The 23,934-nt window shown below is 45.2% G+C and overlaps 1 protein-coding gene across 1 annotated transcript; it reads left to right on the top strand.

Annotated features, from left to right (window-relative positions):
* Positions 1–116: 116 nt before the first annotated feature.
* Positions 117–23,050, top strand: IL20RB (interleukin 20 receptor subunit beta; the record flags this gene model as incomplete). The annotated part of the gene is given in 8 exon segments (XM_081106618.1): positions 117–155; positions 157–232; positions 5,548–5,674; positions 7,448–7,638; positions 11,860–11,984; positions 14,272–14,422; positions 17,345–17,487; positions 22,949–23,050. Coding segments are annotated over 8 exon segments (954 nt in total).
* Positions 23,051–23,934: the final 884 nt, after the last annotated feature.

The raw sequence follows: 23,934 nt of genomic DNA, 5'->3' as shown, positions 1-23,934 counted from the left end.
GCTCCTCTTTCCGGAACAATTCGGGCTGCACAACAACTGAGACCTCAGCTCCAACATCTGTTTTCTGAAGCAAGGATGGCTGGGATGGACAGGATGTCGCATTGTGAAAGGAAACAATGTTCCAGGTCAAACTGAGTCTGCCAAACACGGACCCTCACGAAGATCCTAGAAGAAATCTCGACAAGTCTTATCATGTGGCTTTTCTACACCTTGATTCCATGTTTGCTCATAGGTAAGTATGAATTAGAATACAGCCAATAGACTGGGAATTGAATGTAGGTTAAGAAGGTGAAAGATACTTTCCCAGGGTTTGGGTTGCATTATATGCATATAACATCTTAAGTCTGTTTTCAAAAAGGTTGCTCACCTCCTAAACCTCCTTCCCCACATCCTAAAGAAAAGAAAAAGCCTGCATTCTGTTTGGAAATCTCTCTCCTAATGTCCACAGAACAATCTAGAAAGATAAAGCATCAAAACAAATAGTTTAAAGGTTAGCCGAACTCCATGCATTTTGTTATTTATCTCATTATCTGGTTTTAAAAGGTGCAGCATAGTTATCTCAGTCTTTGTGTGTGCCTCAGAGATGTTAACTGTAGGGACAAAAAATAGAGTAAAGATTCTAACAAAATACACATGAATGAAAAGACACAAATTTCATTAATATTGAGTACAAAACTTGTAAAAATTGGATATCTCTCCTGATCACTGCAGAAAAGGTAGCAGTCAGGTAGGTACTCCATAGCATTAAAAAAAAAAATTGGTTTGAGGCACTTTCACTGCCAGTAAGATTACATAATTTTTCTCTGCTCCACTCCTGGATACTTGTACCTACATGCTTTGTTGTTCCAAAATCACAGCTCTGTAGTCTTTGATGTTTCATCATGTCAAGTTGCATTTAAGAAAAATTTCTAATTTTAATACTCCAAGGTACTGAGCACTTTGTAGTCTCAGGGGGAGCCTTTCGTACTTTCTGTCATTTTTATTTTTATTATTTTAACACTGAGAAGTAATTATTCTATTTAGTTTAAACCAGGCAACAAATCAATGCTAAGGTGGTTTGCAAATGTTTAGAACTGGTTTAGACATCAAGTTTATGGTGTCCCTTCTTAGTTCAGAAACCTTCAAAGTTCCCAATTGCTCAGCACATAGTGTTCACATCTGCTGTTTGTCTTATGATCCAGCATATTCAAGCCCTGATCCTATTGCTCACGTCTCCTTGAAAACAAATATGGACCACAGTTGGCATATTACACCTTCATTTCCTCCTCCTGGCCTTTACTGGTATAATTTTCACCAGTAAAATTGCCATCTCTATTTCCTTTCCCCATCCTGATCCCATTCTCCTAGCATCATTCCAAATGGCTCCCTGTACCTACGGACTCCTCCTAAACTTCTCTCTCCTTTGACCTGGCCTCTTTTACTCTGCTTTGGTGTGTTCTGTTTTCTGCATTGATCTGAGGGCAGGGCCTGGGCATCTTTCCTTGTGTCACCACAGTCTGTAGCATAGGCTAAGTGTGTTGGCTGATTGGTTAGTTAGTAGATTGGTTGATTAGCTGGTGGGACAAACCAGTTGCCAGGGAAACATTCCTTCACAAGCCCAAAGGAGAAGATGGGGAGGCCAAAGGAGAAAGGGAAAAGCCAGGTTTAATATGCATATGAATTCCCTGGGGACTCTTGTTAAAATGCAAATTCTGGTCCAGTTGGATGTAGGGTGCAGCCTCAGAGCCTGCCTTCCTAATAAACTCCTGGGGAATGTGATGCTGCTGATCTTAAGACTATATTTTAAAATCATGAAGTAATCTACTACTTTTCTGGGGCATGAATTTGTTTATGCACTTTTTGAAGCTGGGATGTGATGCCAGCAGCCGGTTTAGCAGCCAAGTTCTAGGTCAGTCTTGCTCTTTGCTTTTTCTGGTGATATACACGGTAATTCTCTTGAAATAATTCAATATATTTGAGGGAGAAATTTTAGGGCATAGTGTCAGTTCATAGAGCCAAATACCCTCTGCAGTGCAAGGCCCATGCAGTGGGCAGAATAATGGTCCCCTAAAGATGTGCATACGCTAATCCCTTGGAAAATAAAAGGTTGTGATTAATGTTATGGGACCTTGAGATTTGGAGATTATCATGGATTATCAAGGTGGGCCCACACTAATCCCATGAACCCTTGAAAGCTGAGAGCCGCCTGATCAGCGTGGCTTAGTATTTGAGCATTGACCTATGAGCCAGGAGATCACGTTTCTATTCTGGTCAGGGCACATACCCCAGGTGTGGGCTTGATCGCTAATCAGGGGCATGCAAGAGGCAGCCAATCAGTGATTCTCTCTCATCATCCATGTTTCTATCCCTCTCTCCTTCCTCTCTGAAATCAATAAAAATATGTTTTAAAAGATGATGGCTGAGAACCTTTCCTAGCTGCAGTGACAGAGAGGGATGGGAGGACAGAAGAAGAGGCAGGAGAAATTTGAAGTATGAAATAGAATCAATCAGCCATTGTTGTCTTTGAAGACTGAGGAAAGGGCCATGAGCAAGGAATGCAGGTGGCCACTAGAAACTGAGGATGGCAAGGAAACAGGAGACAGATTCTTTCCTAGAGCATCCAGAAGGAACGCAGTCCTATCAATGCCTTGATTTTAGCCCAGTGAGACCAGTGTCAGACTTCTCACCTATAGAAATGTAAGATAATGTGTTGTTTTTAAGATGTTAAATTTGTAGTAATTTGTTACAACAGCAACAGAAAATGAGAGAGAGAGAGAGAGAGAGAGAGAGAGAGAGAGAGAGAGAGAGAGATCAGTGTTATGAATGCAGCACTATGGGAAAGACGTTGCTTAGCTGGTTTTGCGTGGGCAAACCTAAGTTTCTGAGCACCAGAATCTTAATAGTCAGGTCACAGTCACCCAGTTCACATCTCTATTGGAAATAGAGCCTCCATCCAGTGGACCTTCTTGAGATACCTACTAGAATGAGAATAATACAATTCTCTATAGTAACAAAAGCATAAACATTCACAAGGAACAAAAAGATTAAACAGGGGGTTTTAGTATTGCTCTCACCCTCTGGTGAGAACCCTCATCCAGTGTGGCTGAGGAAATCTAGATTTTGCACACTCCTCACTGTGGCCAATGTGTTTTTCCTGTCTGCACTTCAAAGTTTCTCTTTCCCCTTGAGCATATTTTTTTATTTTTGCATTTGACATTTACATGTGGTAGTCTTCATTAACTGGTTTCTTCGGAGATTTGACTTCAATAGATATTGCTCCTGGCTGATTGATGACATGTCATGTTAATGAGAATGCTGTATGGATAACAGTTTTCTCTTTCTCCCTCTGTGTTCCCAAGTCCACAATCAGCCTTCTCTAACAATTGAAGGGCATTTTAAAACCTTTTGTAGGTGGAAAGAGTCACTTTCAACTTGGAGTCTGAGCTGAAATATGGTTCCTTGTAAGTCATTTTCTATTTAGTGTTCTAGCAATGCCATGACACTGTCTACATTACCCTGTTAAATGTCTTCTGAAATCAGTAGTTCATGGGCATTACAGTTTTTCCATCTCACACCCCATGTGTGGGTGCCACAAACATGGGCAAAACAACAATGAAATTTGGAATACTCTATACAAACAGCATACGGATATTGAAGATGTTGCCTGTAGGGCTCAGAAAGAAACAGCAGTTTTCATTTTACCACAAGGATGATAATTTCCTGCTGTTCTTAACTTGAAGAGATTTATCTTTGTATCATGAATGGATGTTGAATTTTGTAAATGCTTTTCGTGTGTCAATTGATATGATTGTATGATTTTTCTTCTTCAGCTTATTGATATGGTGGATTATATTAATTGATTTTCAAATGTTGAACCAGTCTTGCATACCTGGAATAAATCTCACTTGGTTACGGTATATAATCTTTTTTATGAATTCTTGGATTTAGATTGCTAATATTTTGTTGACAATTTTTGCATCTAAGTGCATGAGATATATTGGTCTGTAGTTTTTTTTTATTTTTAAAATATATACTACTATCTTTGTCTGATTTTGGTATCAGGATAATACTGGCCCCATCAAATAAATTGGAAAGTGTTCTTTCCTCTTTTACTTCATGGAAGAGAGTGTGTAAAATTAGTGTTAATTTAAAAACATATTTGGTAGTATTTTCCAGTGAAACCATCTGGACCCGGAGATTTCAATTTCAGAGCTATTAAATTGTGAACTATAGCCTTACATTCCCCACATAGCTGACTAGAAAAATGTTTTGTTACTTTACCAGAGGAAGGATGTCAGAAAGGACCATGCCCCGCCCTCCCGTGCCACCTCACTGCAGCTGGCCCTTTTCTTTTCACCCCCTGGGTGATTCCAAGGTTAAGGGTGGGGAGGACAGGAAGCCTCCCTTGTGGATACCCCAGGTGTTTCCTCACAGGGCAGGCCATGGAAGCTGAGGGTGGGTTGGAGGTGCATCACCAGGCCTCTACATTACAAAAGAAGCAGGGAAACCAGGCAGGGTTCCCTAGCAACCCTCATCCCCTCGTGGTCATGGAGCTTGATAACAACAGGTGCCAATCTGGAGACAGACACTGAGATGAAAAGTCCTGGGCAAGGGCCCTAGGCCCTACTGTGTTCTCGATGTTATCACTGCAACTGTAACAGCTAGGGGAGGCAGGTGTTAGCATTAAAAGAAGAACGTTTGAAACTGGGAAGAGAAGGACCACAGCAGAGAAGCCGCACTGCACCCTGGGTTCACACAGGATGAGCCCCAGGGCTGCCCAAAGTTCTTATGAGTGCATGTTCAGCGTCACAGCCCTGTTTCGTTCTGTGTACAAACTGTATGCATACTTGGGCACACCACACACACCTGTGCGAGCAGATGCTTGTGTCCCAGGCTGGCTCAGAGGTCTGCAGTCTGCCTGAGGTGGAGTCTCAGAACTTGCTTGGTGCCTATCTGGATTGGACTCCTCCACAGCAGACCAGCCTGCACTTTCCAGCTGGGAGCTGATGCCCCATTCAGCCTTGCTGGGGGAGGTGTAGGCATGTCCCTTGGATGGCAGTAGCAGGTGAGGGAGGTGCCGAGGAGCTGGCAGGAGCCTGCATGGTTTGCCATGTAGGGATGGAGGGCTCAGGTTTATTCGCCTTGCTTAGAGTCACATGGTAAATGACAGAGTCAAGGCCTGCATCTAGGTCAATCTGGCATAAGAGTTGTAAACAATGTGCCTTAATTTTGCCACTTGTACAGTGGAGAAACTAATAGTCCTTACCTCCCGGTATAGTCATGAGTATTAAATAAGATAATCATGTAATAATCGAGCACATTGTCTAGATAGAATATAGTAAGTGCTCAATAATATTAGCCATTGTGACTATTAATTAATATTAAAGTGCCATTTATCACCAAAGGCAGAATTGCAATGATGATGGAAAATATTAAGCATTTACACAAGTATGATGAAATTAGAGGTGTTTCTGGTTCATAGACATATGAAGTCTTATTAGAAACTAATTTAAAGCTGTGCCCCAATCTGAGCCCACCTGTCAGCATGTCTGTCTGCCTTGGTCCTAGATGGAGTTGCCCTTCTGCCTGCCCCTCAGAACCTCTCTATACAGTCAACCAACATGAAGCATCTCTTAACATGGAGCCCAGTGATCATGGCTGGAGAAACAATCCACTATTCTGTTGAGTACCAGGGGTGAGTTTTTTTGAATTGTGTGTTTTGGTTTTTTTCTTAGTTGTTCTCCCTTGGAAAGTAGTTGATTGCTGGAGGCACCCCCTTTTTCAATCCACAAAGAGCTCAAGGAAGCTTTGTGAGCCCAGAGATAGATTATCTCCAGTGACCTGCTGCCTCTGTGTGCACGGGCATTGGGAGAGTTGAAGAAACAAGGGAAGTGGTTCTGTGCATTTGATAATGAACTCTCTGGGAACCCAACAGTGTATAAACACATATTGGTGGAGCTTCTTTTCAATGGTGAGTCAACTGTCTAATGCTGTAGAAAATCTTTTTTTTTTTTTTTAAATATGTCTTTATTGATTTCAGAGAGGAAGGGAAAGGGAGAGACAGAAACATCAATGATGAGAGAGAATCATTGATCGGCTGCCTCCCGCATGCCCCCCACTGGGGATTGAGCCCGCAACCCAGGCATGTGCCCCTGACTGGAACTGAACCCGGGACCTGTCAGTCCACAGGCCGATGCTCTATCCACTGAGCCAAACCAGCTGGAGCTGTAGAAAATCTTAAGAGTTTGACTCTGACTTCAGCTGGATAGGTCCCTGGAGACTCAGATCCTTTGGGGGTGGGGAGACCTCATTTTCCTGTCTATGAGCCAAAAGAAATTGTGACTCTAAAGGTCAGCTGCCTAGGGGCCAAGCAGGCTCTGCTCCTTTGCAGGTATTCAGGCCCTTGGAGCCACTGAGGAGTGACAGGGACACAGAGGTGCTCAATATACGATTAACAATAAATACTAGTCAGGGTACGGTTGACCAGGTTTCTGGATATAGGGAGCTTGCATGTAAAGGAGGAGGCATCCAGTAAAAAGGTAAAGAAAATAAATATTTAGGTCTGCACTGTCCAGTGTGGTAGCCACTAGACACAGAGAGCTATTTAAATTAAATGACAATGTCTGTTTCCAAGACACACTAGTCACATTTTAAATTCCTAATAGCCACATGTGGTAGTGGCTACCATATTGAATGACACCAATATAGAACCTTTCCATCATCACAGAAAGTTCTACTGGACAACACTGCTCCAGGTAATTTCAGATAGCAACCAGTGCTGGGAGGAAGCTAAAAGGCTGATGCGAAAGACAGTTAACTCTGCGGCTCCTTTTCATTGGGTGGTCAGGGAAGGCCTGTCTGGGGAGTGATATTTAAGTCTATTTCTGAAGGATAGGAGGAGTCAGCCAATGTGAACAGCAGAGACAGAGTATTTGGGACACAGCAAACAGCTGGTTAGAGGTCCTAAGGTTAAAAGAGCTCAGCAAGGAGGCCAGTGTGAAGGAAAGAGCATGTGTAGGGGTGAAGTGAGAGAGAGGCCAGAGAGTCTTGGAAGCCATGGGAAAGAGTTTGGATTCCATTCCAAGTGTTTTGGAAGCCATTACAGATAGAAATGTCATGATTTGCTGAGTGATGAATGGTTTGAAGAATAGCGGGAGTGGGAGCTGGAAAATCAGGAGACCATAGCAAGGCAAGGGATGACACTGGCTGAGATTGGGGTGGTGACCCATGGAGATGGAGAGACCTGGACACATTGGGATTTGTGCCTAATTTTCCTTTGATTGGTCATAAAAGGAGTAAGGAAGAATGGTTGGTTGGTCAGGGAGGAGGGTAAAGGAACTGGAGTTTGGAGCAAATGATTATTTTGCTGACCCATGTAAAGCAGGTGAATGAGGCAGTTACTTGCAACCATCATTGAGCCTGGGTGGAAGAAAGTGGTGTGACCCTGTGCCTTTCTCTCTTTGGCTAGAGAGTATGAGAGCCTGTACATGAGCCACATCTGGATCCCCAGCAGCAGGTGCTCACCTACCACAGTTCCTGAATGTGACGTCACCGATGACATCACTGCCACCGTGCCATACAACCTCCGCGTCAGTGCCATCCTAGGCTCACAGACTTCAGCCTGGAGCATCCTGAAGCCACCCTTTAATCGAAACTCAAGTAAGATACTTCTCTCTTTACTCCCCCACCGCCACCAGCCTTCCTCTTCAGAAACCATATTCTCTGAGTTTTTCAGGATTCTTGTTAGCATCAAATTAGTCTTGCAAAGCCAGAGTACTGTGAACACAAACAACTTAACTGGTTCATTTAAAAATATGCCAACTGCTTCCCACATGCCCTCTTTCTTATTTTGAAAGAGGCTTTGGAAGTCATCCTCTATCTCTGTCAGGGTCTGCAGGTGTTGGGGACACTGACGTTGCAAAGCTGGAAGGAGAGCTAGCTGCTCTGGAAGTGGGGAGATGGGGTTAGGATTGCTTCTTTCCACACTGACAGCGCCTCAATAAATCATCTAGTGACTCCCATCTGGTGCCTCATTAACCCCATGTTGCCTGTGTGAGCAGCTTTTCCTTGCACAATAGGATCTATATATTTAGCAGAACCACCAGAAATAGTTGCCCTTCTATGGTCACTGGGAAATAAACAACTTTTCTGTAGCAACAGTACTTGGCAAATGATTGAGAAAGAAGTAAGGGAAGAATATAGATAGGTGGCCAAATATGGCAGAGCACAAACAATAGCCAATGTGTAAAAGGGTGTGTGTGTTTAGGAGTAGCAGGAGCAAGGACTGAATGGCCAGTGGGTAAGGAAGCAGCTGGTCACATGGTGAAGGATTTTGACAAATCAGTAGAGAGAAGTCATGGGGAAAAAAGACCGTCTAGGCCAGGTTTGTCTTACAGTCACTTGCTGCTGTGTGAAAGGGAGCTGGAGTAGGACAAGCATGCAGGGCAGGGCAAGAGTGAGGAGGGGGTGGTAACACTCGAGCTGAGCCAAGATGGGTCCTGATCCCAGGAGTGGGGGAAGGGATGGGGAAGAGAGAACAAATTTGAGACATGGCGAGTTAGGACAGAGCTCGGGGACCAGTCATTGGGAGAGACAACAATGGTGTCCAGCTTCCAATTGGGGTTGGTGAGAATGTCATCCAAGTCAGAGAACCCAGGAGAAAAAACTACTCTTGAGAAATAAGAGATACTTCTGGCTTTGGGCTCTTTGAGATAGAGATTCCTACAAGATAACATGCCAAGATATCTGATTGGCAGCTGGAAATCAGGCCCTGGGGCTGCGACAGGTTAAGGACAGACACACAGCACAACATTAATAGCTTATGGCTTGGGAGCAGATATAATTGTCCAGGGACATTATTTGAGGACAAAGACAACTCAGGACAGGATCCTGGGAAACCTCAGGGTTCAAAAGGAAGGTGACGGGAGAGCACCAGGAGGTGGCTGGGCAGGTCGAGGTCATGGATGGGAGAACAGAAGAACTGCTGATAGGCCTGAAGGAGGCCCCTAAATGGGTCCTTGAGAAAGCGGCTTTATGGGATGGTGGGGGTGGTGGTTAGCTTGCTGGGTGGCGGATTGAGTGGAGGTAGGAAGGAGCAAGGCAGATGCTCCGCTGAGACAGGTAGGGCGATAATGTGTTCTGCTTGGAGCTGCAGGAGAGGCAAGGAAAGGCCCTTGGTGAACTCTGTTGTTTGATGTGGCAGAAGATCCTCTGCTGTGAGTGAGGACAAAGAAGGTTAAGAGCAGCATGGACAGTAGTGGATGAGTCAAAGGTTCCTGGGGAGTGTATGAGATTGGGTAGAAATCAGGAGGGTTGGGGATGGTGGTGGGGGGAGCCCAAGCTGGCTGAGAAAGTGAAGAGTGATTTGAAGGAGAAATGGCCCTCTAGAGTCAGATGGATGTGGATCAAGTCCCAGCTCAGCCATTGATAGTTGGGTCCTTCCCTGCCTCCTCATCTATAAGAAGGGCAACAGTTTGCCTCAAAGCATAGTTGTGGGAACTATACAACATGAAATGCATAAATACTAATTGCAGTGCTGTCCTGTTATAGTACTCAGCTATTGTTAAGTATTGTTTTTATTATTGTCCTAGACATGTCCCACTTGAGAGCTATAGAGTAGAGGAAGGAAAAGGTGGGGACAGGAGTGGAACCATTGGAATATGTTATCAATAGGAATTTAATGCAGAATGTGAGCTCTTCTGCCCAGGCACTAGGAGGATATAGTGGAAGCAGTGGGACCCCAGTGGCAGGCCCTGGGAGAGGCTGGGGGACACTGGAGGGTGGAGCAGCTTTGCGTCTGTCCACAGTGCCTGGGTATCATCCAAACCACCTCCCTCTGGCTCCTGGGAGCAAGGGGCTCCAGCCAAGATCACTGCTGGGGGCTGGCAGCTGTTGTTGGAAAGGAAGGCATGGGCCAGAGGGAGATGAAGAAGTGCCTATAAAACTACGTGGCTGGGGGAGTTGTTCTCAAGCAGGAAAAAGTTTTGTTGCAGGAGGAGGAGGAACAGGAGTCTGTGTACCTACAGCAGAAGGTGGAAGATGTGACCCTGTGTGGCCCCTGGGCAGGTGGAGTTCACTACAGAGCTGGAATGAAATCGTGGTGCTTAAGGGCATTAAGTCTGTTCCTTTGTCTCTGCACTATGACTTCTCCCCAAACATATGAAAAGTCTTGTTTTTAAGGCTGCCCTGACCAAGATCTCCCATTCTTACAGGGAAGCCTTTTTGAGAGCAGAGATTCTTAACCTTGATTGCACATTCCAGTCACAGGGGAGCTTTAGAACCACGTACCCCAGCAGGCCTCCTGAAGCCACATCCAACTCCAGGCTCAGCATCCATTGCCCTGTCTCACTGCCACCTGGCCAGCCACACCTGGGGGTGAGCAGATCAGTAAGACTCAGGGGCTATGCCCCATCTCCAGTGGCTCTACCCCCTGGCCTCTGCCAGACCCCACCTGTCTGGCTGGTAGGTCTTGAACTCTTCAAGGAAGACACTGGGCCCAGAGGTGCCCAAGATATTGGCGTTGGGCCAGACCAGGAACTTGAGGATGGTGCCTGCCTCGGAGCCCAGGAAGAGTATGTCTGGGGCCCATCCCCAGAGTCTGATTTAGATCATCTATGTGCATCCTGTTCACTGGAATTTAACATTTCCCCCAGGTTATTCTCATGCACAGCCAGAGCTGAGATCCACAAGTACAGAGGCTAAACACTCACACAGCAAAGTCTAGAAACCTGGAAAAGACACAGCCTCAAATTCTGGCTTCTAACGGTGTGACTTTGGGCAAGTCACTTAACCTCTCTGAGGCTCAGTTACGTCATCTGTAGAACAGGAGTAGTATTTACTTTCTTAAGTTTGCTGGATGGATTAAATGAGTTTGTAGAGTGCACAGGACAAAGGTTCCTGCTCCAACACTCAAAATATTCTCTGAACTGGAATGAGAATTTTTCTTTTTTTTTTTTTGAGAATTTTTCTAATTCTATTCTCAATAAAGATGGAGATCAGGGGATTCTAATCATGCTTGACCTAAAACTGAAGTGGTCAAACATCTCTCTTCCTTCTGGAGGTGCTTCAGAGGTAGTATTGGTGGTGCTGTGTGCTCATCGGAAGCCTCTGAACTGGCTATATTTTGCATAGTTGGTCCCTGACTTCCCAAGACCTTCTGTCCCCTATCCAGGCAGCTCTTCAAATGCCAGGAAATGCTTTGCTCTCTGAAAACTCCCTGCAGGAAATGACTTTCTTTTGAGTGTCCACTAACCCTCGTGCAGGGGGATTTAGCTCAGACTATACTCTATTTCTCAAGCCAAGGCCAACAATCAGGGTGCCCTTCTGTTCCTGCAGTGTCTGGATCTGAGAGGTAAGTATGGCTCCATCATCACTAGCCAGGGATAGAGACTGCCTGTGTGGGCCCTTCTGTTCTCAGTCTGCTGATGGGAAAAGATCCATGGGGACTGCTGGCCAATCTGTTTGGGGTCCAGCAATTTCTAGAGTTGGTTATTGGAATTTGTAAAACCCTCTGGTTTTCTGACAGCCTCCATTAAGGATATGAGATGAAGAATACTTGGGCTGAGGTCAGAATGGCCAACCCATTCACAGGCTGCTGATTTGCTGATGTTTGAAATATCAAACACATCACTGATCCATGGGAATTGTAGTAATCTTTGCCATTTTAAAAAACTTGCTCATAATTCAAAAAGCATTTACTGAGCACCTGCTGAGTACAGGAGGATATCGGTAGACATGCTTCTGCATGCTGTGAAGTTACAGCCAACCCCTTCCGATGCCAGGAGCCTAGCATGTTTCTACCAATGACTGTTCATGGTTTCCCAGAACAGAAATCAGTCCTGTCTGGGTCTAGCTTTGATTCTCCTCTTTTCTTGCCAACAGCCATCCTAACCCCACCTGGAATGGAGGTCACCAAGGATGGCTTCCACCTGGTGGTTAAGCTGGAAGACCTGGGGCCCCAGTTTGAGTTCCTCGTGGCCTACTGGAGAAGGGAGCCTGGTGCTAAGGTAAGACTTCTGGCCTTGGCCGTTGAGTCAGACTTTGGAGAAGGCATCACAGACCTCTGAGGGGTGGTTGAGAAGCTGGCCCTGTATTACTCATTGTATGGGGTGGCCAGGCTGAGTGAAGTGTGGGAAAGAAGAGAGATGGGAGTAGGCTGACAATTCCAGTAGCCTCCTCCTCAAAGAACCGCCTTGGCTCCATCCCAGGCCTTGACTGGGAGCCTTCTCAGGCCAAGCTTTACTGAAGTCTGGGGGCTGCCTCCTTGTTATAAACTCTAACATAGTTGGATTCACAGTACTTTTTCAATACATTTTCTCACCTCATCAGCTTGTCTTCTCAGCCATTCTCCCTGGCATGTTTAGGTACCGCAGACCAGGGTGTTCCAGATCAGCCAGAAGATTTCAAAAATGCATGAGGCTGGCACAAGCCTCTTGAGGGTGTGTATCTGGGCAGGGTGCAGAAGTCAGGGCAGAGAGCCAGGGACTGGATAACCCTGCCTAATTGTGAGCCACTGGGTCACACAGAATGCCTAAATGGGGTGCTGCCCCTCCCTGTGGGATGGCTGGTGCAAGCTGGGATGGGTGGGAGGTCAGCTCTCCCCGAGGGAATGGTCAAACAGCAGCAGCCACAGCAGCAGAAGGGGTTGAACTTGAGCAGGAACTAGAGCAGTGGTTCTCAACCTTCTGGCTCTTTAAATACAGTTCCTCATGTTGTGACCCAACCATAAAATTATTTTCGTTGCTACTTCATAACTGTAATGTTGCTACTGTTATGAATCATAATGTAAATTTCTGATATGCAGGATGGTCTTAGGCGACCCCTGTGAAAGGGTCGTGTGACCGCCAAAGTGGTCGTGACCCACAGGTTGAGAACTGCTGAACTAGAGGATAGTCAAACCTGTGGAAGTTCTGTCCAAGCTGATATGGTGACAAGGCCCACTGCAGTCAGCACAGACAAAGGTAGACTTTATCATAAGGATTAATATGGCACAATAAGGGGTTCTGATAGAATCTATGAACAGAGCTGGCCCAGAGCTGGGTTGCAGCACAGTCTCCCTTACCGAAGGACCCTTGCCTATGGAGTCCCTGCTTCCCTCTGGTGGGTCCTCTCTTTTGCACTCTTTCTGTGGCCTTCTCTCCAGCTTACTCCCAGGCCCTGATTCTTTATCAGTCCTTCCTACACATTCCTGTGGCTGTGCCTCACCATCCCTCAAGGCCTCTCAGGCTTAATACCCCCCCACCCCCCCCGCCCATACTGTGTCCTCTCCCCTTAGTCCCTGTTTCTAGCTCCAATTATTCTCAAGACCAATTCCCAAGAGAGGAAATCTGATTGGTCCTGCTTATCTTATCAGGCCAAGCTTAGGAGTCGCAGGTTGCTGGCTGGCCTTTGATGGAGGACCCTTCTTAGACTAGGGGTACCTCTGACCACACAACAATGTCGGGGGAAGAAGGGCATATGCCTCTGTATCCACTCAACAGGGGCTATAGTTTGGGTAGTTTCCCTGGAAGGTATGGGTGGGTGGTATGGGTGTTAACAATGGTTGGGCATGGCATTGCCAGCCAAGAAGATGGAGTGGGGGAGGAGGGGACAGATCAGGGCCTGGGCAGGAGGGCGCACGTAGCTCCTCCCTCAGATTCTTTGGATGGAGCCCTCTCTCCACCCATGGTAACTGGGAGGGCCATGCTAAGAGAGTAGTATATACCCTGAGTCATCTAAACGTGGTCCAAACAAGCCTCCACAGGGTCAGACGTGGAGCACAGGCCTCAAGGGGTGGGTAGAGGTGGAAGGGTGTACAGATGAATTAACAGATGGCTGGATGGGTGGATGTGTGAGGAGGCACTGCCCACTGGTTCCATTGCTCCTGTGCACTTATCCCCCCAGCTCAGTCATGCTAGTATTTCTGACTTCCACTTCTCTGTCCACGTTATCCTATTGGAGATATCTTCCCCAACCATTTTTTTTTGGTGCCTCCTAATCACTCTACCTTCTTGCTCTGCTTCATCTTTTTTCTTATTACCACCTGATAAATATTACATATTGTCTGTCTTTTCCCACGTAAGCTCCAGGACAGCAGGGACTTTGTTTTGTTCAATGCTATGCTCCAGTGCCTACAACAGTGCTTGCCACATAGTACATGCATAATAAACAGATATGAATGAATGAATGAATGAATGAGGGAACATTCTGTGTGCAGCCTGGAAAGGAAATAGCTGCAGTTTTCCTTCCCTGGTTCTTCTCTCTCTTTCTTGTCTTGCTCCCCTCAGTGTGTAACTGGTTTCTGGTCTCCTAAAGGAACATGTCAAAATAGTGAGGAGCAGGGGCGTTCCAGTGCACCTGGAAACCATGGAGCCAGCGGCTGTGTACTGTGTGAAGGCCCAGACGTTCGTGAAAGCCATCGGGAGGCACAGCACCTTCAGCCAGGCAGAATGTGTCAAGGTGCAAGGTAAGGGTGGCCTGTTTGTTCCCTGGGGTCCTGCACAGGTGACAGCCCCCCCACTGCCCCCCGGAGGATGCTTGGCTGCCTGCTGGGTTTCTTTGGTTCTCAGTCTCCGGTGGCCTCACTGACCTGCTTCCTGAGGCTGGATGGGTTCCTATGGTAAAGGTGTGCTTCACTCCGATTCCCCTATAGGCAAGAGTCCACTCTGGGGTTGGGTGGTGGTCCCTTGAGCCACTGTCTGGAACTTTCTTTCCCCTGAAAGGTTCCTAGGCCTGAGGCAAGATATTGCAAGGCTGACTTACCGTTGAATCAGAGGTGGGTGGCAGGAGAGGCAGTCAGGGGCTGAGAGTCAGCCTTATGAGGAGACAGCTCCCTGTACATCACAGATGCTTTCAGCTAGGAGGGGCCTATGGGAAGTCTATAGGCTCCATGTTTGACTTAAATTTTTTCCCTTGACATTTTTATGATCTAAAACCGCTCAATGTTTAAAAACCCTTTGAAAAGAAACAAAACCCACATCCCACAATTCTGCCACTAAAACACCACTAGTGACATATTTGTATATAACTTTTTAGCATTTAAAAAATAATTATTTTGCACATTTAGTTTCAAAAAATATAAAATACACATGGAGGCTCCCCTTTCTACCTTTCCTTTTAGCACAAATGGTAGCATACTCTATTTGTTATTCTGAATCTTGTCTTTTCCACTTTATATATCATAGATTTTCCATATCTACACAGAACTTCATCTTTCTTTATGGCCATGTAGTATTCCATTTTGTGTATATATAACAGCTCTATATTGAAGGGCATTCCATTTCCCCCAACCCCCCGCAATATTTTGCTATTGCTGGCAGTGCTTTACCTTGTACGTAGATCATCTTGCTGGTAGACTTGAAGGATACATTCCTGGAGGTGGAGTTGCTTGGTCAGAGGCATACACATTGGGTTTTAACTGCTGTTCCCAGATTGCCCTCCAGAAGGGTGTCATCCTTCCCACATGTTGGACTGGACACATGTTGGATCGCACATAGGCTTTGTGCCTGCTTTTTCACAAATATCCATCACATTTCCCAAATGGATTTTCTGATTACCATTTTATACTACTTTTAAAACCAGATAAGTCAAGCTTGTTAAAAATTGAAACAACACAGAAGTATATAAAGTACATGTTTTCCACCGAGAATGTTTATTTTGGCAAGCTTAGCATTTAATCTGCAGGTATTGCATGATACCAGTACTCACAGGCACTAATAGCACTATTGTGCTTACTGTTCTGTTTCTTGCTTCTTCACTGTAGTATACTGTGAACATCTTTTCATGTCAGTACACATGTTTCTATCTCCTTTGCAAAGAAGATGCAAAATTAGCCAATATATATGTGCCAAAATATATATAATTACCCCTCTGATGATAGGTATATTCTGTGCTTTTCTATCTTTGCCATTACAAACCATGCTGTAGTGAACAAGCTTGTATGTATCTAATTCTCATTAAAAAAATTTTTTTTATTGATTTCAGAGAGGAAGAGAGAGGGAGAAACCTGGGACCCTTCAGTCTGTAGGCTGATGCTCTACCTACTGAGACAAATCGACTAGGGCTGTCCTAATTCTCATTTTAATAGCCGAATTCCTAATCTACCATGCTAATGTCCCATAATAAATTAAATCATCTCCTATTTGGGGATATTTAGGTCATTTCCATGTCTTAGGTCATTTCCATTTGCTTTTGAAGATGATGGTCAATGATTGATTGACTTGTTCATTCGATGACTATTTACTGAGCACTGACAATGTGCCACTTGCTGGTCTAGTCCCTTGGATACAGCAGGGCTGTCCCTACCTTCTAGTTAGAGAGATGGAGACAGACAAGTAAACAGATGAGATAGCGTCCCTTGTGCGCTATGAAGAAAATGCACAGAGCATGCCTGGAAGGGGTGGGAAGTGTAGTTGTGCCACTTGGGGCAGAGGGAGTCTGTTTATGAGGCCGATGCTCTAGTCCAGATGTTGCTGTGAGCTGCTTTGTGCATATCATTGTCTCCTTTCTTGGAATCATGTTTTTGGAATGTACTCAGAGGAATGGATGAAAGGGTGTGAACATTTGCGTGTCTCTTGATGTATACTGCCAAAATGTTTTCCAAAAGCATTGAAACAATGTACAGTGCCCCTGGCCACACATATGAGGCCATCAGCTTCTCTGCAGCCTCCTTGGCTGTGCCACCTTTCACAATACAGGTGAGCAGTGCAGCCTGGAGGGGCTACATGAGTTGCTTCCGGTTACATGATGGGAAAATTACACATGCCCCCTTCTGCATCTTCAGATGCTCCCACTTGGTACTTTCTTACCCATTTACTTAGTTAGAATGACTACAGGCTTTGGAGCCAGCCCTACCCGTGTGACCTGGGGTAAGTCACTTAACCATAGCAGGGGCTTGATATATCATAGTTATCATGTGCCTGTTTTCTGAACTCAATATTTTCCTCCCAAAGATGAATCAATGCCAAGAGCAAATTGTGAAACACTTTACCACCTACCGCCCAGTTCCCTTCTGTGCTGTTCTTTTCCAGCACCTCCCCCTCATCCTGCCTGGGGCCTGGCACTCTGCCCTCCTCCTGGCCGTGGCCCTGAGGTACTGTGCATGCTAACACAGCCAGTGGTGTAACAGTTGATGCTCCTCCCTTTTCCCAAGAAAATGATTTTAATCTTCCCTGGGGCTTTCTGGAAACCAAGCCTCAATCTGGATTCTAGAAAAATGGTGTCAGTGGTGGTAATTTCAGTCACTGGGGCATACAATCAATCTCAGGATGTTGGCATCTGCTGTCTGGGCTATGTGCAGAGCCAGCTCCAGGAATGTGAGGGAGGCCCAGGATTGGAGATTGCATCTTCACTGTGTCTCCTAAGCCTGTTCTTATCTTTGTATTTCCAGAAGAGACCCTCCCCCTGGCGCTGGCCCTGTTTGCATTTGTTGGCTTCATGCTGATCCTTGTGGTTGTGCCGCTGTCCATCTGGAAGACGGGCCGGCTGCTCCGGTACTCCTGTTGCCCCGTGGTGGTGCTCCCCGACACTTTGGTAAGTGTTCTGTTTTCCTTTCAGCACAAAACTGACCAGATGTAGTTTGGGCTGTAGCTGGGCATGGGCACATGTTTCCTGGTTGATAAGAATTTGCATAAAGAGGGCAGAAGAGCATGCACAGGACTTCACTTCTAATCAGAGGGGCTGGAGAGTCCTCCCTTCTCCAGGGAGTGGGGACCTTCTTCAGGAGGCCACTCCTGCTTGCCCCCAGGAACTGGCATGGCCAAGCAAGCAGGGGTGTAGCACAGCTATGGATGCTCGGCAGCTCAGGAGTCATGTACAGTCTTACCCTTCCAGACTGGTGTGCCGAGGGCTCTTGGCCCCTTCCCATGATTGTAACAGCAGCTGCATCCAGTAACTTGTTCTGACATAACATATTCAATTCACCTGCCAAGAGCCTCATTGGTTCTCAGGGTGAAGTGCGTGGGTGTGGATGTGGGAGGCATAGATTGTGCTTTGCTTGGGCTGGGAGCCAGGAACAATCTGGACTTGCCCTAAAGGTTAGGATCTCCATCTGTTTTCTCAGCTCATTTCAAGTCCAGGATTCTTATCTCGCTCCTGAGGACACTGGCCCACAGGTCTGAGGCTCCCCAGGGTGGGTAGTCCTGTGTGCCCATGCCAGGATTGGGAGAAGCAAAAGCAGACCTCTAGCAGCCCCCCGCTCCAACCCCCATGTTCCATCTGGCTGGCTCCTGTGTCCATCCGCCCAACCTCAACACACAAAGCAACACAAAGCCAAAACAAAACAACAAAATCAAACCCATTCCTATCACCTCAGAGATTTCTTCTCACAGCTCTTTCCTGGGAGGAGGGTTAGCAGCCAGCTCCTCAGAAGCAACTGGAGCTGGAACTGCCTTCCAGCTACATATTCCTGTAGTTCTGCTTCAGCCCGGAATCGCTCTGGCAGGAGTCACTTTTGTGACAGCTGCATGGCCCTGAAGGGAGGGCCGTACTCTCCCCACGCAGGAGAAACGGTTCTCCCTCATGCAGTCTTCAGGACACCCCTACACCCTGCTACCTGAAGCCCATTCTCCTTTTCTCTCCAGTACTTCCAGGCAGTTATCACTTTAGCTGAGATTAGTACAGGTTTAAGCACCAGGCAGTGTTCGAAGGCTTCGCATATAGAGTATTGACTCCTTTCATTTCCCCCTTTTCATAAAGCTTAGCCATGTGCCTTTCATCAGGCCCCCTCCAGCCCAGTCTGAATGGTTTGCTAAATGGTTTACTGCTAACCATGAAGGCAATGTGGTGTATCAAACACGGGAGGCAGGGCAGGCCTCATTCCCTTCAGGAAGAACTTAAGGGGCTCACACTTCCCCAGAGCGGAAAAGGATGTGTATTCTGCAGTGGTTGGTATAGTGTTTTATAAATATCAATTGGGTTAAAATGTTGGATGATACTGTTCACACTTTTTGTGTTGTTCTATTAGTTATTGAGGGAGAGACAATAAAATCTCTAACTATGAGTGTGATGGTGTCTGTTTGTCCTTTTATGTCAGTTTTTCCTTCATGTATTTTGAAGCTCTGTTTTAGCAGCTTGGATATTTATGGTTGATATATCTTCCTGAGTAATTGGGCCTTTTATCATCATGAAATGTCCCTCTTTTTCTCTGGCAATACTCGTTATCTTGATATCAATATAGCTTTTTTTTTTTTTTTTGGCTTACTGTTTGTATGGTTTATCTTCTTTTCAGATTCTACTTTAAACTTATCTTTGTCCTCACATTTAAAGTGTGTCTCTTATAGTAGCATATAGTTAGCCTTTCAAAAAAACATACAAAAACAAAACAAAACTTTCCAACAGTCTTTGCCATTTAATTGGAATGTTTAGTCCATTAACACTTAACTCTGGTCCTGTCACTTTCTGACTTTTGTGTTTGCACCCTGGTTCTTCAAGCCAGTAGGACTGTCATTGTTTATGGCACCAAGAGAGACCTGCCCCCAGACAAGGAACTGTAAAAAAAGGGACACTCGCCCAGTGACATTCCCTTCTTCCAAGTGTCAACTTACGGTTGCTCTCCAGTGACTCAAGGAAGCTAGTTTTCTATTTTGATCAGTTTTTGAAGGTGTTATCTGTAGGAGATTGGCTTGATTGGTGCGCCTCTGGCATAAGTAGAAGCGGTTCCCTGCAGTGAAAGCAGCGAGCCTGAACCAATCCAAAATGATGATAATGGAAGGGAGGCGATGCTGGCTCGCGCAGGTCCACTAGCTCTTCTTCCCCAGACATGGTGAACAGTTCAGCCTTTCTCAGTTGGATTCCATCAAGCAGTCACCCTTTGTGCTTTTCCTTTCAACTCTGTTGCCCATGCTTACCCTCTACTCACAGACCATTCCATTTCTAACAACCTCTCTCATTATTCCTCTTCTGGTCCTACATTCATCAGCCCAGCAGTTTCCTCCCTCGGATCAGGGGCACTAGGATCCTTCCAGGACCCAGTGTCTTGTTAGTGAGCACAGAGTAAAGGGTCAGGGGAAGAACCATGTAAAGGGCCAGTTCCTTATAGAATTTCAGATGCACATGAAGAGGCCTCAAATGAGAAGAAGTCCTAGGAATCCTAATGCATTATGAGCCACACCCTACAAATAGCTTTTGGAGAAATCCAAACAACTTAGATGAGACCAGAGACAAGGACAGTCTATGAGAGTATGACCACTTTCACCCACGGGAGGTAGATATCACTACCCTGGACTAACTTTTGCTTCTCTGTTCTCCTTATCATCCTTCCCACATCGCTTCAGTGTCTGTTCCTACATGCATTCCTTTCCATGAGGCCTTTAATTTTTACTGTTTCTCCCTAGGTTTTTTAAGTGGAAAATTTATCTGAGTATATGCATTTCCCATAGTGCTGTGTGAGAAGTAGATCACTAGCATCCGTTAAATCCCAAACAGATTCTGGAGCTGCCCATCACCACCGCCATCTCCCTACCTCTCAGCCTTGACTGTGGTATAGTCTAGCTCCGTGGTCAGCAAACGGCGGCTCGCGAGCCACATGCGGCTCTTTGGTCCCTTGAGTGTGGCTCTTCCACAAAATACCACGTGTGGGCGCACACATACAGTGTGATTGAAACTTCGTGGCCCATGCGTAGAAGTCAGTATTTTGTGGAAGAGCTGGTATTTTGTGGAAGAGCCACACTCAAGGGGCCAAAGAGCCACATGTGGCTCACGAGCAGCCGTTTGCCGAGCCGCAGTTTGCCGATCACTGGTCTAGCTGTACTTCAACATTTGCATTAGTTATAGATAATCTTCCAAACTATTAAAAAAAGCAACTTCTAGCCATTGTTGCAAAATCCACACATCTTTCCAATTAAACCATGGAAAATTACCAAGTGGAAATCCGTGACAACTCTTTAAAGAGCACTATTGAAAAAAAGAACGAAACTAAAAGAAAAAAAAAAAAAGAAAAAAAAGCCCTATTGAGTTTGTGTTTATTTATCTGTTTGGATTAAATATTTCATGTCCATATCTTTAATTTTATAGTTGGTGATGACTGCACTCTGAAATACACCATTAAGAATGTCTTTGCATTCAAGTTGATATCACCAAGTAATATTCTAAAGCAGAAACACATACACAAGGAAACTTATAGTAAGACTTCTAAGTATATATTCCAGATCTAAAAATATAATTTCTTTTCCTTGTCTTTCATCCATACTTGCTTCATGGATATGGAGGCTTTGGTGCTAAAGTGAGAATGACTCCCTTTATTCTATCTCTTCTTGCTGTCACATTCCACTGTAATGTGGGTGGCCCCATAACGATGGCCCCTAGTTAGTCATTCTTCAATGGACCATCCCAAGTATGACTTTGTGTGCTTCATAGAAAATGGAGTTTCTGAGATCAGATGCCTCTGGGGCCCAGATAGGTACAAAAAGAAAAAAAAAAAAAAAAGAGTGTGCAGTGCAATGACTGTAATTCAATAGGGTCAGATGGTGAGGACCATGGCAGACACGTTCCAGCTAAACAAGACAGCTGCTTCTCAGTTCCAGCAGGTTGCTGCCAAGAGGGAATGCACATGAGCCAGTGTTACAAGATCTTCAAGTTTTAAGTGAGAAAAAAACAAACAAAAATCTAGACTTTAATGAGAAATCTTCTGATTTTTAAACTTTGAAAACGAATTCAAACTGATATATGTCAGCTGAACCATGCTTGAAAGTTTGTTTTAACCTGTGGGACAACAGTTTTGCACCTTCTGAGATTCTGGGGTTGTGCTGTTTTACTTTAATATTCTAGAACTATACTCTCCAGTACAGTAGCCACTCGCCATATGTGACTATTGAGCACCTGAAATGTGGCTAATCCCAAGTGAGGTGTGCTGTAAATATAAAACACGATGGATTTTGGAGAGTCATTTAAAAAAAGGGTAGAAAATATTTCATTGATATTTTTATATTAGTTACATGTTGAAATGATATTTATTTATTTCAAATAAAATATACTATTACTTTTAACTTTACCTGTTTCTTTTTACTTTTTAAACATGTGCTACTAGAGAATTTTAAATTGCATTTGTAGCTCACATTATATTCCTATTGGACAGTGCTGCTCCAGAATTTAAAAAATAATCCAGTATAACACTGCAGATTTAGGTAGCCAGTGTCCTGAGAATCTGACTGGGCCAGCAGCTGTGAACTGGTGGTGGGTTCCACAAAGGCAGCCCTGCTCAGTGAGCCCGGTGTGGGCATTGTCCTTTCCCATGATTTGCCCGAGACGCTAAGAGTGAGATCCCCTGAAGCTGCCTCTGTACAAACAAGGATCAAGGCCAACTGACTGTCTGAAGCTGATGTCTCCTGGGGACGGAGGTGGAGGAAACTGCTGTGCCTGTTTATCTGTGTCACCTGCCCCTCTTCGGAGTGATGAAGGGGAGGCCAAGGGCGATAACTGCAGAGGGACCTCCTGAATTCGGTGGAGGTGAGCAGGTTAGCAATGGTTGGGGAGTGTCCCTCTGAAAAGTTGGTACCTGCATTTTTACAACTGGCTTTGATTATGTATTGGGGTCCCTGGGAGAAGATGGCAGGAACATGAAATATGAGTAGGGAATGGATTTGTGTTTCGGGAGCGCCATCTCTGGACTGAGCACCCTGCTAGGTGTTGTAGGTAGAGCATCTCAGACCAGGTCGTTATTTTCAGAGCTCGCTGGTAGAATAAAATTAGACTTTTTTCTTCTTTTTTTTTTTTTTTTTTTTTTTTTTTACCAGAATTACATTCTGGGCTTTTATGAGGCAGGGTCCCAGAGAGAGGAGCACTGATGGAGCTGGGTCCCAGCAGATCTGCTGTTCAGTGGACTGGGAGACATCTCCGTAAATGCTGGAAAGCCCTGATCTAGGAGTTAGAATTGTTTTGGGGCTTTTTGCTGCTTAAAAGTTAATTAACCAAATAATTGGGATTTTGTGATAGTGTTACAACTACTATTTTAGTACTACTATTCATCTAATAAATATTAATGGGAATTACTTTTCAGAAAATCACCAATTCACCCCAGAAGTTAATCAGCTGCAGAAGGGAAGATGTGGAAGCCTGTGCCACGACCGTGCTGTCTTCTGAGGAACTCTTCAGGACCTGATCGAGGAGGCGTGGGGAAGGGCCCACATGAAGCTGAGAAACCTGGTCTGCATGACACAGAGGGAAAGGCTGTGCATCTGTGTTTCTGTTTTCCTCCAAGGACAAGAGAAGTCAGAAGAGCCTACTATGTCCATTTCTAGAAGCAACTGTCAGAGGTAGAGTGGTTTGGCAGACAAAGCACTGAGTGGGGGCAGATGTGGCTGCAGAACTGTATCTATCTGCCATCCACTAGCTGAATGACCGTGGGAAAGTGACTTGTTCTCTCTGGCTCTCAGTTTTCTCATCTACAAAATGGGTGGATTAAGTATACAACTGTTATACCATATATATTCAGCACTGGCAGAGCTGTAGGGAAATTGGTGACGCTGTACATTGCAATTGGTGCGGCTCTTCTGAAGAGCAGTATGTAACAGTATAACAGGCATGATCAGAGACTCTATACACCAAGTGGGTTTGGAGATCCCACTTTCCTAGAGGAAACCTTGAAAAGGAAAGGAAGGATGGGTACAGTGGTGTTGGTTTCACTTTAAGCCAATGCCTGTGCAGAGGTGAATGGCTCAGCCTGCCCTACAATGAAACTGGGACGTGCAGGAACGCTGTGAGTACATGAAATACTGTAAACAGTAAATAGTGTGTGCACATTGAGGACAGCAGCTAAAATGTATGTGTATGATGAGACGACAACACAGAAGGACGTCAATAGTGCGATATTTGCTATGTTCCTTTTTCCTGTAGGGTTGTTAAAGTATAGAACTAAAAGTAGAAAGGGGCCACCTTGGGTAATCATTTTGGTTTCTTCCTAAAAAGTGATCTTTAGGGTTCTAGTTATATCAAGGACCTTGAGTCCAGAGAGGCCACCGAAGACAACCTTTGGTCAGGAGGTGT

Source organism: Myotis nattereri (assembly GCF_964212035.1).
Source record: "Myotis nattereri genome assembly, chromosome: 14".
NCBI classification, from domain to species: Eukaryota; Metazoa; Chordata; class Mammalia; order Chiroptera; family Vespertilionidae; genus Myotis; species Myotis nattereri.
Note: the sequence above shows the minus strand (reverse complement) of the source record. Positions and strands in the feature narration are given on the sequence as shown.